The sequence below is a fragment of the Homalodisca vitripennis genome, unplaced genomic scaffold (genome assembly GCF_021130785.1).
Source record: "Homalodisca vitripennis isolate AUS2020 unplaced genomic scaffold, UT_GWSS_2.1 ScUCBcl_3613;HRSCAF=9238, whole genome shotgun sequence".
Lineage (NCBI taxonomy): Eukaryota > Metazoa > Arthropoda > Insecta > Hemiptera > Cicadellidae > Homalodisca > Homalodisca vitripennis.
Genome location: NW_025779769.1, coordinates 80,978 through 99,952, shown reverse-complemented (window position 1 = coordinate 99,952; position 18,975 = coordinate 80,978). Strand labels below are relative to the sequence as shown.

At 33.0% G+C, this 18,975-nt stretch overlaps 1 protein-coding gene across 1 annotated transcript; it reads left to right on the top strand.

The window, feature by feature from the left end:
• Positions 1–944: 944 nt before the first annotated feature.
• Positions 945–16,166, top strand: LOC124372625 (acidic repeat-containing protein-like). The gene is made up of 5 exons (XM_046831028.1): positions 945–1,035; positions 3,660–3,785; positions 4,623–4,735; positions 8,334–8,441; positions 15,684–16,166. Exons 2-5 carry the CDS (start codon positions 3,672–3,674, stop codon positions 15,973–15,975), a joined length of 627 nt encoding a protein of 208 aa, XP_046686984.1. The 5' UTR covers positions 945–1,035; positions 3,660–3,671; the 3' UTR covers positions 15,976–16,166.
• The last annotated feature ends 2,809 nt before the right edge of the window (positions 16,167–18,975 follow it).

Genomic DNA, 18,975 nt, shown 5'->3' with positions numbered 1-18,975 from the left:
TTATAAAAACACTTACCCTAAATTGTTCAAATTATCCATAAAAACAACTAACTTTCACAGATAGGCCTAGAGGCCTACATTACTCACAAACACACATTCACTAAATTACTACCATTATTATTTGCACTTACTGAAGAATGTAATAGTATTATTTAGGCTCAAAATAATAACCAGTACGTCTATTACCAACTATAAACTTAATATAAAACAATTAATATTATACAAGATCTAATAAAACACAGTGTAAACACAAGCCGGTCTGCAATAAACAACAACAGACACGATGTATTGGAATGTCGTAAGACAGCTGACTGAGTCATCTGTTTGGTTTAGGTTTAGAACAGCTGAATAAAAAAAAATATTCTGTAAATACGAAAATCAAGAATGGAATGTCCTCTTTCTAACAATATAAAACATCGCTTAAAGTAGGTAGTTCAAACTGTCGCTGCTAGATCGCTTAGGCGTACGGTCTGCACAAAAATGTGGCATTCACGTGAAACCACCGCAACGGGCTTCGTTAGTCAGCCGTTGGAGTGTTACGTGGAACCACGTTGAAGGGTTAATGGTACAAAAGGAAATTTGGGAAAGTAAATTTTATCTTAAATTTAAAACCATTTGGGTATTTAGATTTTAGAAGTAAGTGATGGGCTTGTTCGAGAATTTTTAATTTTGACCTATTTAAATTTTCTTCAGGACAAGGGAAGACCTTATTAATCCCTTAGGGATCATAACACTTCAATTTTGTGTGTTGAAATCAAGCAAAGCAAACATTTTACTAACTATTAGTACATTGGTGATAAATATTCATTATTAAGTTAGTAATTAAATGAAATGTGTTATTGTGTATTAATTCTATTGTAGCTTATATTGAAATTTTGTACTAATGAGTAATGACTAACTTCCTTCCAGAGATGACCGCTGGACTGCCTTGTCACCCGGGATGCCTTGGTCTTTAAGAAAGATTTCAAAAACAAAAGAGAGGAGCTCACCAAAAAACTATTTACTTTGTACAATAGGGAAGTCTTTGACAACAAGGTATTTCAAGTAGCATAAACTGTGGTATATATATTTTATGTCAGTTAGCAAAAGGTGTATCCAGAAAATTTTTGAATCTCAAATCCAAATCTTAAAAAGAACCAATTGCCAAGTTTAAATTCCTAATACCATTTTTTAAAACCTGAGTATGATTAAGTCCCCCTTACACCTCGCTACACATATGAGCTCCATACAGTACATACTATATGTTGGGAGACAGTTTATTGACATGACTTTGTACAGAAGATTAAACAGACAATCTATTTTATATCCATAATCTAATTATTACCCTGAAAGTTTCTTCTTTTATACACAGAATATTATCAACTATAGATGCAAGGCATGTTTTTTAAAGTAAGTACCGTTTTTAAATTACGCCCCCGCAGCGCTGCAGTTGTCGTTTAGCGAATGCGTTTAGTGTAGCAACATCAGTTGGGAACCCACAGACGCCATTACGACGCCGTTTGATCGAGTCTTCGTTTACATGATTTTCAAATGCCGCCGACTATCAAGAATCACGCTGACTGTGAAGTGCGTGCTGTGATTAGTTTTCTCTGTGCTAAAGGCTTAAAAACAATTAACATTCATCGTCAAATCAGTGAAGTTTATGGTGAAAACATTATGAGTGAAGGAAATGGTGCGGAAATGGGTTAGGGCCTTCAAAGATGGCCGCACAAACGTTCATGATGAGGAACGAAGTGGGTGACCTTCAGTCATTACCAAAGATCTCATTCAAAAAGTGGACTGTAAAGTGAAAGAGAAACAGACGGTCCACAATTTTGCCCTTAGCTGAAAAATTTTCTGCTGTATCAAGAAGTGTTCTCTACGAAATTGTGTCCGAACGTTTAAATTATCGGAAAACTGTGTTCACGGTGGGTACCGAAAATGTTGAATGATGAGCACAAAACCAAAAGATTGAGCAGTGCATTGAGCTTTCTCGAGCGTTACAGTAACAAGGGCGATGATTTTTTAAGCCATATCGTTACAGGCGATGAAACGTGGGTAGCCTACGTTACACCAGAAATCAAAACAACAGTCAATGGAATGGCGGCATTCAACATCCCCTAGGAAAGTCAAATTCAAGCAAACAATTTCTGCCCAGAAAATCATGTGCACTGTCTTTTGGGACAGACAGGGTGTGTTGTTGGTCAATTTTCTGCCTCGCGGTGAAATGATTAATGTAGCCGCGTACTGTGAAACTTTAAAAAAAACTGTGCTGCGCAATTCAAAACAAAAGGTGTGGCATGCTGAGTGCGTCCACATTCAGCAAATCAAACGCAAGAGCTCATCACTTCATTTGGCTGGGAACAGTTGGACCATCCTCCCTACAGTCCCGATCCAGGGCCTAGCAACTACCATTTGTTTCTGCACTTGAAGACGCATTTGGCGGGGAAGCGTCATTCCAATGATGAAGAAGTAAAAAGTCTGTGCAACAGTGGTTGTCCAGTCTGACGGCAAGCTTCTTTGACGAGGGCATACAAAAGCTGGTCCCAAGATACGATAAGTGCCTTAATAATAATGGAAATTATGTAGAGAAGTGGAGGAAAGAATGCTCTTTCAGGTAAATAAAGTTTTGTTTGAAAAATTTACTTGTTGATTTTTGATATCAAAACGGTACTTACTTTAAAAATATGCATATTATAATAGTAGTCTATGATTTTAAGAATAGATAGCAAAGTTCAAATTTTTGTTAACAGTTTTTGACATATAATTTATTTTCTACAGCGTTCACCATTTTTATAGTACATAGCAATACATTCATTGTAAGAAGTGTTTTAACCCTTAAAACCCTTAGAAAATTTAGATGTACAGAGAGTGAGAGTAAAATAACATTTTCAGTATATGTGAGAAATGGAACAAAATAAAAACTTGTAAATTATTAATGTTAAATTATACAAAATATTAACATTTGTATCAATTTGTAAACTAAAAACTTAGGAAGAATAATACATTATTATTGTAATCTTTTGTTTTTTTATGTATCTGGAGCCAGAAACAATTTTTGGCAAGAAACACATACTTCATAAAGTTTTACATTTCAATTATCTTAGAATGTTGGTGTATATCGTAAATATTATTTGAAATTTGTTGTAATTCTTCTTTCTCAAGCTTGATCAATCGACTCAATATAATACATTCTAAGTTGTTGACATCTCTAAGTAAGTTATTGAAGTACTACAATCACCAGGAAGTATTCCACATTACTTTCTTTAATATATACAGGAAACTGAAGAAAGTCTGGTGATACTTGAGTCATATTGGGATTCTCTAGAGCCAATAAATATTGAGCTGATTGTGACTGTTTTGACCTTACTTGGAGCATGTGGATAGATTTGGATTAAATTTGCGTTATGGGTGTCCTATAATCTGTGACTATCCTCAGGCATATATAATGCTATAAAACCAAGATATGTTCCATGTTAAATTTTTTTAATTTCTTTGAGAATTTTTGTTTCAATAATTTTTTTACAAAAACAAAATATACAAAAGATTAAATCAGTCAAATGGCGTTTAAGTTTTGTATTACTCCTTAAACAATGTAATAGGATAGAAGAAAGTGATGTTGTACGATTTATTTAGTTGCGTCTGACGTACACACACACAAATATGTACTTGGGTTGCAGCTACCTGAGGAGATGCTGATCCAGTGGAGTGCCCGGATGACTAGCACCAGCGGCTATTGCTACAATAAGCGGGTGTATAGCAACAATCAGGTTTTCCGTTCTTCCAGAATTGTGCTGTCCACTAAGGTATTGTATACCATATTATATCCATGAAAAAAATGTAACATTTACCCATCTAGCATGTTTTTAATCTCTTTTATTTCTGACCATGTCTCGCCTCTTGGAGATGTTGTAGACATGCTCCATAAGGAAGTGGTGTGGAGAATTTCGACATGCTGCATAGTATACTAAATGTGTTCAAGAGGCAACGGGAATATCAAGTTTCGCGGATTTGGAGAGTCCAATTGTCAAGAATTTTTTATAAAGTTGATACTCAAGTTCCTGAAGTATGATAACATTTCTAGCTGTATTTATTGTATACTTTTTCAATGTTCCCATCTGTGATATCTTTACAATACGCTGTATAGCATTAAATAGAATGGTGGTTGGACAAGCATCTGCTGAGCTAAAGCTTGGAGTTTTTCATCAGCAGTGCTCTTAATCTGCTCTCAGTCTGTGCGGCATGAGTGATATAATGAGGAAAGGTCATTGCCAAGCACAACTCTGGGGACCTTAATCTTGATAGAACACAGTTAGATTGCCACCATTGAGTACAACCATGACTCCATTATTATCAAGAGCCTGTTTCATATTGTGTGGGGGCTATATGACTGTACTCTTGCTTATATTGAGTTTCAGATGATAATTCACTAACCATTGAGTCAAAATAATCTTATAATTTTAGGTAATAAGTTTATTTTAGCCTACATTGCTCGTAGTTATGTATTAGATTAGTCATCCACTTGAGGAAGAGATCTGTCGCAGATCTAGAAATGTAGTATGATTGATTTCTTGTATAATGAATGATGACAGTATGGCTACATTTTACATTTTATAATATAATAATACTGTTTTAAATTACAGATACTAGACAGAGCAGACCGGCTGAGGGACACACTGATCCATGAGCTGTGTCATGCAGCAACGTGGATTGTCGACGCTACATCAGACGGACACGGTCCCAAATGGAGAGCATGGTATGTTTATATTAATGTGAAATGAATTGCATAATGTCAATGTTGAGTTTAGCTCCAATTCACCTTGGATTTATAAATATGACCTTGAACTGAAATCACAAGTAAGGAGTGGAAAAGAAATAATTACCCAGAAACAAATAATATCAGTAATATTCTCCGCTATGAAAACTCATTTGCATTTTCAGTCTTTTTTTTTATGTTTTTTTGTAAAAAATGCTCCATCTCTATTCATGATAAATTACATTACTTGACAATCATTTATCCTGTGACTTTTTTCCTGAAATTGTAAATGTTTCGTGTGGTACCATCACTGGTATGATATGGAAACTAATTATTGGCATATCCAGAATTTTCAACCCGATTCTCAAATTTCTTATCCTAATAGGTTCTTTTTTTACCTAAGTATAATTTAAACAAAATCACTACAGAAATTGAATTTTTATGGCATTTTTATCAAATGAAATCAAATTAAATTTTTGTTATTGTCATAAAAATCACAAAATTATTGACAGTCACCTTTGCAGCTACAGCCAAATCTGTCTTTGTTTTAAAAAACAAACTAAAAGCTTAAAAAAATTAACTCTCATAAGTACAAATTCTGGTTCCAATACAATTGATTCAAATTCAAATTAATTCATTGGGTTGGATTTGTGGATCTTCTAGAATTTTGGTCAATAAAATTTAGATTGTTATAGATTTTGTGTAAAAAATGTTCTCAGTGAATAGGGAGGGTTGTCTAAAAGCCATACGTGGTACACAGCTCAATACAATTATTAAGGGATCACTTTTTAAATAGTTTGTACTTAGTTTATTGTTTGATATCTAACACTTATTTTTTATGTTTAAAGCTTAATACAAAACATTAGGCTTTAAACATAAATACACAGGCAGCACAGAATACTTTTTTAATATGAAATTTTAATTTAGGTTAGGACAGTTACAAAACGTCTAAAACACAAATATCAAAGTAAAACTAACTCTTCTATTAAATTTCAAATGTAACAAAAGATAATATATTCTTTGAAATTGCACACTCAATATCTCTCGTGTTACCTCCTCTGGCTGAGATAACTGCTTGAATATGCAGTGGCATGGTTCTAATGAGTCGTCTAAGGCTGTCTTGAGGTAATTGCACACATTCTTCTTGTAATACCATTTCCAGCTCATCCAAGGTTCTGAGTTGGCTCCAGATGCTTTTCCCTAGTTGATCCCAGATTTGTCCAATTGGATTTAGGTCTGGACTATAAACATGCCACTCCATACTAGTATGTTATGTATGTCCAAGTGCTGTCGAACTGCTCTCACTGCATCTTGTATATATACAAAATCTTGAACTGCTCGTCATGCTCTCGTACTAATATACTAATATGGACGTCCAACACCTCATACACATGACATTGGGCTGTTAAACTACCATTTCAGGTCACTAAAAGATCTGTTTGATCATTAATTGTTATTCCGCCCAACACTAATATTGAGCCCCCACCAAACAGAAGCCTAGGAGTTAGGCAACAGTTAACAAACCGCTAATTTCTTCTTCTCCATACTCTAACACTGCCATTATTACCAAAAATTTTAAATTTTGACTTGTCTGTTAATGTCACCTTACGCCAATTGCCAACGCCTATGGTTTCTTGAGAATTGTAATCTTGCTCTCTTATGACGTGTGGTTAATCGTGTCATGGACAAGTGTCCTAGATCTCATTCCAGCTTCCCAGAGTAGATTCCTCATAGTTTGTTGTGATATATACGAGTTCTAGTTGGTTGACTAAGGTCATTTAGCAGTTGAAACCCGATTACAAAGTGCATTAACTCATAAAAATCTGTCTGCTATGTGATTGGTGGACCTCAAGCGACCTTGTCCTGGTCTCATGTGAAGATTGCCTTGCTCGTAGTACCGGTTCCACAATCTTCAAACCACTGAATGACTCGCAACTAAGCGCCCCACCCCCATCCCGTTGGGAAACTCCTATGTCTATCAAAATGACCACTCTACTGACTTCTGTATCGGACAATAACCATATAAAACCCACAATTACAATGAAAAACAAACAGAACAAACATAAAACATCAACTGATAAACATCTAAACTGATACAAGTTTAGCTAGTTACAGATCTACACCTGACTTTTTCTTATCTCATTCTTGTTTAGACCTGATAAGCAAATCAGCATTATTTATCTTTAACAGAATTTATCAAGATTTATCTTTATCTCTCATAAAGCATAACTCTTGCAGCATTTATATTTATCCTACAACAAGCAATAGAAGTGATTCCTTGTTTTGAGGTGTATATTTTTCAAGAAAACTTTTTGGTCATATTTTTAAACTGACAATAACAAATGATTATATACTTTTAGAGAAATTACGGAGTGACTATTAGCCTGTTAGAATTTATTAATTCCAAATTCTTATGTCTTGTGTTGTATAAGTGATTATGACTGTGGGGTATTAATAGTTCTGGATCTTAAAAATTATATCTCAATAAATAAAAAAAGTACAGATATATGACAGTTTGAGTTTTTAAAGTTTTAAAAAGAGGTTAACAGTGTTCTAAATTATGTGAATCGGTAATTATTCGCATGAACTTTTTTTAGGAGAACAATTATATTATTAATTTGTTTGCATTTCCTCACACAATCAGCCCATACTTAAAAATAGACTGAAAGAAGGCAAAGTAAGAAGTGTTGTCACATTTGTAATGGAAACATTGAGTAAGTTCCTTAAGGAGAATATTACTTATGATAATTTTGCAGATATATGCATGTCCCAATTCAGAATTGTATCAATTAGTGTTTTTAAGGATTTTGCATTACTAGATGAAATACTGTGAAAGTTTTTATTCATTTAAAAGAAAACCATTGCTCTCAAACCAATTGGTGGCTTCTGAAATGACATATTGTATAATTAAATTAAGTTAGTTTAAATTTTTTACCAATACTTAAAAAAGTTGTGTTATCAGCATACATGAGTGTCCCCTGTACCCGATACAGAAAAAGGTAGGTGATTAATACATATGAGTAACAGCAGTGGGCCAAGTATGGACCCCTGAGGTACTCTATATTTCACTGCAGCACCCTTTGTTTACAGAAGAGACAAGGCCAACTGCAGGTTCCTGGAATTGCCTGTGATTAAACATTGCCATGACTACGCCATCACTACCAAGTTCACTTACAAGTTGATGTGTTGTGGTTACTAATGAGATCACTGTTTGCAGGGCAGACAAGGCCAATTGCAGGTTCCCGGAACTACCTGTAATTAAGCGTTGCCATGACTATGCCATCACTACCAAGTTCACTTACAAGTGCATGTGTTGTGGTTACTAATGAGATCACTGTTTGCAGGGCAGACAAGGCCAACTGCAGGTTCCCGGAATTACCTGTAATTAAGCGTTGCCATGACTAAGCCATGACTACCAAGTTCACTTACAAGTGCATGTGTTGTGGTTACTAATAAGATCACTGTTTGCAGGGCAGACAAGGCCAACTGCAGGTTTCCAGAATTACCTGTGTTTAAGCATTGCCATGACTAAGCCATCACTACCAAGTTCACTTACAAGTTCATGTGTTGTGGTTACTAATGAAATCACTGTTTGCAGGGCAGACAAGGCCAACTGCAGGTTCCCGGAATTACCTGTAATTAAGCGTTGCCATGACTACGCCATCACTACCAAGTTCACTTACAAGTGTATGTCTTGTGGATACTGGTGAGTGTCACTCTCCATTCAAACTTTCTATTATTGTGTTTAATTTTGTTCATGGTTCATAAATTGTGTAAATCTGTAGTCATGATAGATTTAATTATATAAATTCCCAAGCAATATAGTGTGTGTGTGTGTGTGTGTGTATTAAATACAATTGCTTTATTTTTATAGTTTATTGTAATACCTGATCATATATGAACCATGACTTTGGTATTAAAATCTATACTCTGTCCAGAGAACTTTGGGCTCTAAAGGTTTATGCACTCTCATCAACCCAATTGCTCTTTCACACACATTAATAGCTTATAATATTTGAAATTCTATTATACTTTCAAATCTTCAATAACAAACTTAAAAACAAACGTTTGTTTATTTTTGTAGGTTATATAGCTCTGATTGTCTGATTAACCTTGCAATCTTTCACTAAGTTCTCAATGTGGATTGGTTAGTTTTATTAATTCCTATTTAATTTAGATAGTTATACTAAATGTGCAATTTTATAAGAATATTAAGAGAATGAGGTCGAATCCAACATACTTTAGAATTAATAAAGCAAACTTTTCATTCTGTTTTGCTGTATTTAAATGATAATACTAGTATTTTAACATTTCACTCTTTTTACGTGTGTAGAGTTATTTACATCAATAGTTTCTGTATTCCATTATACCAGTTGAGTCAGGATAGGCAGGTAGTTGAAATGTTGTAGGCAGCTGTGTTAGTGTGTGTGTAGTGAGTTGTAAAGGGTAAAGGTCAAGATTCTCCAAACAGAGTTTAGAAGTGGACCACTTATTTCAATATTAACTGTTAAGTGTAATACCACTTGCATCCTGTTTTTTCCTGTGATGCACATCTCACTACAAGATAATCTTTCATAACTGTCTTCTAAATTCCAATTCACATTGCATCAAAAACATGGCTAACATCATTGCAATCATTAAATATTTTGACTTCACTATGTTCATCACAAATTAAAACATCTTAGTCAAGAGATGTTATACTTAAACAGTTTTATTAAATTACTGTACTCTTTGTTTAAAGTTTGTTGTTGACGACGAAAGGATTGGCTCTTTTCTTTCCCTTCTTTCTGTCCTTTATTTTTGTATGTACTAGTCTTTCCCCACTTGTAGAAGAGAATAGATTCCAATCCTTGAAACGTTGTGTTACGCCTTTTGTAACCATAACAATGGCAAATGTCTGAAATCCTGTTATCCTGTCAAATTATTGTGTTGTGTTGACAGTGTGTTTAATTTTCTGATGATTTTTATAATAGTGAGAAGTATTTTAGATAAATTGTATATATTTTTATTTTGAAATTGACAAAAAAATTATTAACATTATTAAGATGAGTTTTGCCCCAACACTGTAATGTAAATCGTAATTTGACATTTAGAGCATTGAAATACAAATAAAAAAGTTATAATTGTACATACTTGGTTCAATGATAAAGACTTTGTACAAAATAATGTTGGGCAAAATATTGGAGAGGAGTGCTCAAACATTAGAAAGTTAAGTGATCTGTGTTTTATTTGAGTAAAGAAAAAATACACTCAATTGCAAATAACAAAGTAATATAGCTTAACATCTTTTTAAATGTTTCGGTTTAACTTTGTTGACTGCAGATGGCACTCTGAAATATTTAGAAGTTAATAGTGTCAGCAATGTTTCAGTATAGTTTGAACTGGAAGACTGATAGTTTTTATACTGTCTATGCAACCTCTTGAGACGTAAAAGTAATTCAAGTATAAATGTAGTTGTCATTGTTATTTTATTTAACCTTTTGCTTAAGTTTCATAACTAGTATTTTTAAGAAAACTTTAAATATAAACAATATATTGCCCACATGTCACAAATAGATAAGCTATGTTTAGACTGTATAATAGTTTGCATAATAGTTTCCAAACTCAAAAAATCTATTAATATTTTTTACATGAATATAAGGTAAAAGTATGAAGTAAATTTTTCAATATCTCTTCACACAAAAATTTTATGTTTCAAAAAACAAATTTAACCCTTTGCACGCCAAGTAATTACGTATATGTTTTGCCCTAGCGCCAAATTACTGAATATTTAATAATTTTTTGAAAACTGTAAAGCCATTTTTTTATTTGTTTAAGTAATTGATTTAAAGAATAAAAAACCATAAAATGCTTTTATGGGCATTTTTTAAAATGAAATATAGATATTTTTTCTATTTTAAGGATTAGTAGGTATGAAAATGAACGAAAAAGTTTATTTTGATTAAAACTGTATAATTTTTTACAAACGTATACCGGTACATGAAAGTAGATATGATATGTGATAAGTAAATAAATACACATTTTGGAAAACTGTTTTCTTTTTTTTTTTTTTTTTTTTTACGAATAATCGTCCAAAGTATGTAACCCCAAGAACAAAAATCGTCTGGATCGTCTGCGTTAGCCATAATTATGACAATAATATTCACAAGTTACGTCAAAATAATAAATAATAGTTATTACTATATAGTAATAATTTTTAATAGTTCACAAGCACTAAACGTAATTATTAAACTAATAAAACTGTAAAAAACATAAACTGTCAGTGAGCAGGAACACTAGACATAGAACTTCACGAAATGGCGGCGCTTTACGAAATGGCGGCGAGTATAATCGCTTTGGGCTTTGGGAGAAGTAAGGGAAACAAACATGAATAGAAAGAAAACAGCTGTTACCCGATCGATACTCCTCAAACGTTCAGTTGGCACGTTAGCTAATGCTCTAGGCAGCAAAAGTGACTTTCTCTGCCATTAGCGGCAAATTCGACAACTATTAAACTATCTAATGTTGTAAAATGTAGTTCGCGATATAACTCGCTTTGGACTTTTATGCATGCGAATTAACTCGCTTATGGCGTGCAAAGGGTTAATATAATAGTTTAAAGTGAGGTTTGGATTGGCTGTAATGGATTAATATTTGTAAAATGTGTAGTTAAAAAAATCTGTAATAATAATGTAATGGCTACTTATTGTTTTATTTTATATCAATGTTATGCAAGGATTATAATAAAGTAGTAGAAAAAAGAACAAGCGATACGTGCTGATTACCTTTATTTAGAGTTAAAAATTTTTAAACTTTTCAAGTTCTGGTTTAAATTTTATATAATATAGGGTGCATCAGTTTTTTTTTAAAGCAAATTTATTGAGCAGTGAAGGTTTTGTATCTTTAATTTATCAGTGGTAAGAATAACTTTCTAACCACATTCATATCAAATTCCCAGGTTGAAACACGATTAAAAAGAGTTGATTTTATGATATGAGAATCACAGACTACTATTTATTAGGGTTAAAATTAAATGTACAAGAAGGTAAAACTTATATTTTAAGTACAAACGCTGAGTAGAACACTACAATAAGTAGCACTAGAGCGCTCTGTTCCACTTCCGTGTGTGTGCGTCGCATTTCGATATGACTGAACGTGTTGAGCAGTGAGCAGTGCATTTGCATTAAATTTTGCCAAAAAACTTGGCCATTCAGCATCAGAGACGATTACTATGATATGGAAAGTTTATGGTGATGTGTCTATGGGCGATAACCAAATAAAAGAGTGGTTTAGGTGGTTTTAAAAAAAAATGGCTGCATATAAGTGGAGAGTGATGACCAATCTGGCAGGCCTTCAACGGCCAGTAACGCTGAAAATGTTGAATGTGTTTCTGAAATTAAAAATTCCTTTGAAAGGAAAAAGATTTGACGATGTTGAAACAAATAAAACAAAATGCTACGAAAGGACCTGATAGCCATTCTGCAAAATGAATTTAAGGAGTGTTTCACGGAGGGTGTGAGGAGCGTTGGAATAAGGTAGTGGCTTGTGGAGGGAAGTACTTTGACGGGGACTAGATTGCCGTTGCCGAACCGAGTAACGTCAGTTCACGCCAGACGTCAAGGTCGGTTTACTTTTTGGACACACCTCGTTTGTTTATAGCCATTGTACACGTAGATATACTTTTTGAAGGAAACAGGATTTTTCCGGACATTTGCCATCGTTCAGTGAAACAAGAAAAACAGTAAACACTACGTTTCGAGATCTGCAATCTGATCTCTTCTTCAGGTAAAGAAACTAACCTAATACATAATTACAAACTAAGTTTAAAATAAACAAATCTTACTAAAGCGTTGTGTGTGGCACGCCTAAGTCCTAAAGAAAAATACTTTAAATATAAACAATATATTGCCCACATGTCACAAATAGATAAGCTATGTTTAGGCTGTATAATAGTTTGCATAATAGTTTCCAAACTCAAAAAATCTATTAATATTTTTTACGTTGAATATAAGGTAAAAGTATGAAGTAAATTTTTTCAATATCTCTTCACGCAAAAATTTTATGTTTCAAAAACAAATTTAACCCTTTGCACGCCAAGTAATTACGTATATGTTTTGCCCTAGTAGCGCCCAAATTACTGAATATTTAATTTTTTGAAAACTGTAAAGCCATTTTTTTATTATTTGTTTAAGTAATTGATTTTAAAGAATAAAAAACCATAAAATGCTTTTATGGGCATTTTTTAAAATGGAAATATAGATATTTTTCTATTTTAAGGATTAGTAGGTATGAAATGAACGAAAACGTTATTTTGATAAAACTGTATAATTTTTACAAACGTATTTACCGGTACATGAAGTAGATATGATATGTGATAAGTAAATAAATACACATTTTGGAAAAAACTGTTTTCTTTTTTTTTTTTTTACGAATAATCGTCCAAAGTATGTAACCCCAAGAAACAAAATCGTCTGGATCGTCTGCGTTAGCCATAATTATGACAATATATTCACAAGTTACGTCAAAATAATAAATAATAGTTATTACTATAGTAATAATTTTAATAGTTCACAAAGCACTAAACGTAATATAAACTAATAAAACTGTAAAAACATAAACTGTCAGTGAGCAGGAACACTAGACATAGAACTTCACGAAATGGCGGCGCTTTACGAAATGGCGGCGAGTATAATTCGCTTTGGGCTTTGGGAGAGAAGTAAGGGAAACAAACATGAATAGAAAGAAACAGCTGTTACCGATCGATACTCCTCAAACGTTCAGTTGGCACGTTAGCTAATGCTCTAGGCAGCAAAAGTGACTTTCTCTGCCATCTAGCGGCAAATTCGACAACTATTAAACTATCTAATGTTGTAAAAAATGTAGTTCGCGATATAACTCGCTTTGGACTTTTATGCATGCGAATTAACTCGCTTATGGCGTGCAAAGGGTTAATATAATAGTTTAAAGTGAGGTTTGGATTGGCTGTAATGGATTAAATTTTGTAAAATGTGTAGTTAAAAAATCTGTAATAATAATGTAATGGCTACTTATTGTTTTATTTTATATCAATGTTATGCAAGGATTATAATAAAGTAGTAGAAAAAAGAACAAGCGATACGTGCTGATTACCTTTATTTAGAGTTAAAATTTTAAACTTTTCAAGTTCTGTTTAAATTTTATATAATATAGGGTGCATCAGTTTTTTTTAAAGCAAATTTATTGAGCAGTGAAGGTTTTGTATCTTTAATTTATCAGTGGTAAGAATAACTTTCTAACCACATTCATATCAAATTCCCAGGTTGAAACACGATTAAAAGAGTTGATTTATGATATGAGAATCACAGACTACTATTTATTAGGGTTAAAATTAAATGTACAAGAAGGTAAAACTTATATTTTAAGTACAACGCTGAGTAGAACACTACAATAAAGTAGCACTAGAGCGCTCTGTTCCACTTCCGTGTGTGTGCGTCGCATTTCGATATGACTGAACGTGTTGAGCAGTGAGCAGTGCATTTGCATTAAATTTTGCCAAAAACTTGGCCATTCAGCATCAGAGACGATTACTATGATATGGAAAGTTTATGGTGATGTGTCTATGGGCGATAACCAAATAAAAGAGTGGTTAGGTGGTTTAAAAATGGCTGCATATAAGTGGAGAGTGATGACCAATCTGGCAGGCCTTCAACGGCCAGTAACGCTGAAAATGTTGAATGTGTTTCTGAAATTAAAAATTCCTTTGAAAGGAAAAAGATTTGACGATGTTGAACAAATAAAACAAAATGCTACGAAGGACCTGATAGCCATTCTGCAAAATGAATTTAAGGAGTGTTTCCGGAGGTGTGAGGAGCGTTGGAATAAGGTAGTGGCTTGTGGAGGGAAGTACTTTGACGGGGACTAGATTGCCGTTGCCACCGAGTAACGTCAGTTCACGCCAGACGTCAAGGTCGGTTACTTTTTGGACACACACCTCGTTTGTTTATAGCCATTGTACACGTAGATATACTTTTTGAAGGAAACAGGATTTTTCCGGACATTTGCCATCGTTCAGTGAAACAAGAAAACAGTAACACTACGTTTCGAGATCTGCAATCTGATCTCTTCTTCAGGTAAAGAACTAACCTAATACATAATTACAAACTAAGTTAAAATAAACAAATCTTACTAAAGCGTTGTGGCACGCCTAAGTCCTGACTTAGGCGTGCCACAACGCTTTAGTAAGATTTGTTTATTTTAACTTAGTTTGTAATTATGTATTAGGTTAGTTCTTTACCTGAAGAAGAGATCAGATTGCAGATCTCGAAACGTAGTGTTACTGTTTTCTTGTTTCACTGAACGATGGCAAATGTCCGGAAAAATCCTGTTTCCTTCACAATCCTTCCATCGTCAAAAATAACCTTTAAACAAAGATATACTTTATTATAAAGTGGTCTAACACTCAAGCTTTAAGTATTACCATAAATTTATTTTAAAGGCAAATGTACACTATAACTTAGCGCCTTCAAATAGTGTTTGGTTATTTAATATACCTAACTGTCCTGTAATTGTTGTTTATAATGTGACCCTAGCAGATTTGCTAACCTTGGAATCTGCATCTCTTACATTCAGTGATTCAGAAAAGCTTATCCAATGCACTCTGGTCAGTGCTTGAGATAGCTCAACAGTCTACGTCTTTCTCTTCATTGTAAAATCTAAAGTACTCTAGAAGTCACACAGTTACAGTTACTCTAGTACACAAGTACTCTAGTTTGGCATATCACTCACACTCACATCTAAAATTTATATTTTTCTTTTGGCTGTATCAAAGCCAAAGCATTGTATTTCTCAAATGGTCTAAAACAGCTGTAACTGCCTTAGTCAATAGATTGCCTGTTACAATGATGTGTGGCTAGCAACCTTTAACAGGAATAAAATTATCGAATAACGACAAGACTGGTAAATGAGACCTAAGGTGAATTGTGTGTTCCAGTATTGGCAGACACTCCAAGTCGCTGGACACAGACCGCAAACGTTGTGGCTACTGCTATGGCAAGTTCCAAGTATTCGTGACGGCTAAGATGTCAACTGCCAGTGCCACCAGTGGTTCCGACTCTGTCAGGACGCAGCGCAACCCCACCGGCTTTGCACTCTTTGTCAAGGACAATTATGCAGCCATCAAGAAACAGCACAATGTTCCACACGGCCAAGTTATGAAACTTCTGAGCCAAAAGTTTGCAGAAGTAAAAATTAACAAACAGAGTACAGATGAGCAACCATCATAGTTGCTATTTTTGTCGCATTAATTTAAAATTTGACTTACTTTAGGTTTGTAAAGTATAGGGTAATTATTAAGAATGTACAGTCATATAAAATGTTCTGTAATTCATAAAGACAACTGTGATGTAACATCACTTTTTAGATTATTTGTATATTTCAAATTTATTTGATAATTAAAGCTTAGTTTTAGAGTGTTTGTTGGTGTTTAATTTAAATTATTATTATTATTATTATTATTTTAAAAATCCATATTATGAATTATTTTATTTTATTTTCTTATGTTATTCATTTCATCAAAACTTGATGATATTTCTCCAACGTAGTGTATTCTGAGCACTATTTTCCTTTATTATCTCTTTGAGTGCCTTAGGATCATGTATGGCAACATATTGCATGTTTCTGTTGTTGCAATTCAGTTCGTATCTATTAGATTTGAAGTAGAGATTTGAAGCTATTATGAATTTACGGACGTCTTGACATAATTTTTATTTAAATATTTGAAGCATACTTCTATGAGCGGTTTATAGCTTTTATCCACCTATTTAAATCAATGTCAAATATGAATATTTTTTATTTTTTGTTTTAGTATTTCTTTTCTAGTTTACTACAATTTAGGTAATGGAACAACGGTTGACTTTCTAGCTACAATAAAGTAAGCTCAATTGATTTGTAAAGCTCTTGATAGAATAGTAGAAAATGTTTCTTGCAATATTTTTACAAAGACATTTATTATGATAATAGAGAATTGACCTTTAAACTTTATTTACCAAACCGGTTGAGTTACTTATTATATCCAGTTATTATGGTAACATCTCAGTTTTTGAATGAAATATATAGAGAAATTCTTCTTAAGAAAGAATTCCATCAGCCACTCTACTTGTGGAGGTTGAAATAAAAGAGCATGGAAATTGTTAAAAATCCAAACTTGAGACTTTTTCCACTCACTATAATTTTGTTAGCTTATTAAAATTTAAAATAAAACTGCCATCAAAAAATTGTCAAAAAGGCGTCATCCTGCTAGATATGTACAGACTGTATGTTTGAAAATGGTGAGTTTCATTCTCCTTATCGCTCTGGCTGACGTAGATAAAACTGTTATTTAGGGGTTTTACGGTTGGTTACAAGTGTGTAAAGATAAAAAATATTATACACCCTGATACACTCTTTATGTGAAAAATGTATCACTTGGTAATATTGTTTCCCTTTAAATTTTCATATTTCAATCTCCACTAAAATCAGTCAGCATAATGAACAGATTTATTTTAAGGATAGTTTTCTATATTGATTTCATGAATGACCAAGTTCCGTGTGTTGCATAATACCAATAGGCTAATGGACTGTTTATTTTTTATTCTCTCTGAAAAAAATTCAACAAACTAAAGTTATTCTGCATTAAAATGACTGACATTTAAAGTCTAAGTGTGCTTACTTTATGAACTTGTGACTTTTTTTTTACTTTAGTATATAACTTTTTATCAAACTCTTAGGGTAAGATCAGATTATTATTGTTTAGTGTTTGAAAAAGAGTGGGTCTTTAATCTAATTCTAATTCCCAGTGATAGTGATTTATCCACCCCAGTCCATGAAGATACTTCTGAACATTTCTGGGTTTTATTGCATGATTTTTCCAATACCAGAGCATGCAGATATTATTTAAGTACGAATATTTTGAAATTTTTGTGTGTAAATACTGAATTTTTGTGTAATGTGATCTCTTTTTATCAAAGTTAAACTACGTAAAATAACACATGTTTCCTTCATAACTCTACAGAAAGTGTCTTATAAACAAACAAAACACAGTTAGTATGTGGTACTTATATCATAGTAATATACTTTTATTATTTTATGTTGTTAAATTTTTTCCAAAAAGTATTGAAAATGTTAAAATTTGTTTTGAAAGTTGTTTGATTTACTGGTCTATTTTGTTAAAAATTATTACAAAAGATCAATAGTTACCTTAGTTTATTTATGTAAAAATGTATTGTCTTATTGTTAACACACCACTAAATAATTTATAACCTTATATTGGCTGATCAGGTCTGAGACCTGACAGAACCTGTCTTCACTGAATGATCACATTCTCAAAAGGATATCTTTTGATTGAAAGTTATATTACTGTGAAGGAGAGATTATAAACTTTTATTATATGCATAACATATTGATTACAACTGTGTTTTGTTTTTTCCTATATCAATAAAATTGCACTACACCACATGTATGATAAATGTAGATGGTGTGCTACGTTGTTTAATCATTTTTCAATACTACTTCTGGATTCTACGTCATATCAAAAGGTTCTCTTACGATTCCACAACGCTGTAAATTCAGGGTGTCCAGTATGCGGGAAATATGATTAAAATTTATTATTGTACGAGATATGTGTAGGAATTTTGAGAAAAATGTGTGAAAAGTTAACAATAAACTAAGCATATCTAATGCTGTTGTTTTGTGATCAAGTTCACGGATATTGGACAGCATCGTTTTCATGAAAAAGAAGGTACAGGAGGTTGTAGGGGAGTTGACAGTTCAAGTCCACTTGCCACAAGTGAAAATGTCATAGCGTTGTGCCGGCCGGCAGGCCGATCAGTTTATTCCATCTACGTCTAAAGTCTAGTTTGTGGTGGTGTATGGCAATCAGTAGCTTTGAAAGAAACATTTTTATTCTACATTAAAATAAACTGCTAATAAATAATGTTTTATAAAATTTTTTTAATGTTTTTTTTAAAACTTAACAGTAGGTGGAACATAATTTTTTTTAAAGAATACATTTTATCGTACCAGATATATTTTTAAGACTACAATTTTTTTGTTTGATTATCCTGGAATTTTAAAGGTATGTACGTAAAAAACAAGGTAATTGCACAGGAATTTCATGATTGAAGTTGACTGGATACCCTGAAATTGCAAGGCAGTTGCTCTCTTTAGTCAAGCTGATGGCGAGTCTTGACCAATAAAATGTTTTAATGAAAATCGGTTTATAAAAGTCAATGTTTAAATAAATTCTA

What these genes read in the sequence shown, in the direction of transcription:
- LOC124372625 (XM_046831028.1), top strand. Translation starts at nt 3,672, where the DNA reads ATGCTGATCCAGTGGAGTGCCCGGATGACTAGCACCAGCGGCTATTGC. An exon ending in GGTCCCAAATGGAGAGCATG is followed by an intron (nt 4,736 to 8,333) that starts GTATGTTTATAT and finishes CACTGTTTGCAG; the next exon opens with GGCAGACAAGGCCAACTGCA. An exon ending in TGTATGTCTTGTGGATACTG is followed by an intron (nt 8,442 to 15,683) that starts GTGAGTGTCACT and finishes TGTGTGTTCCAG; the next exon opens with TATTGGCAGACACTCCAAGT.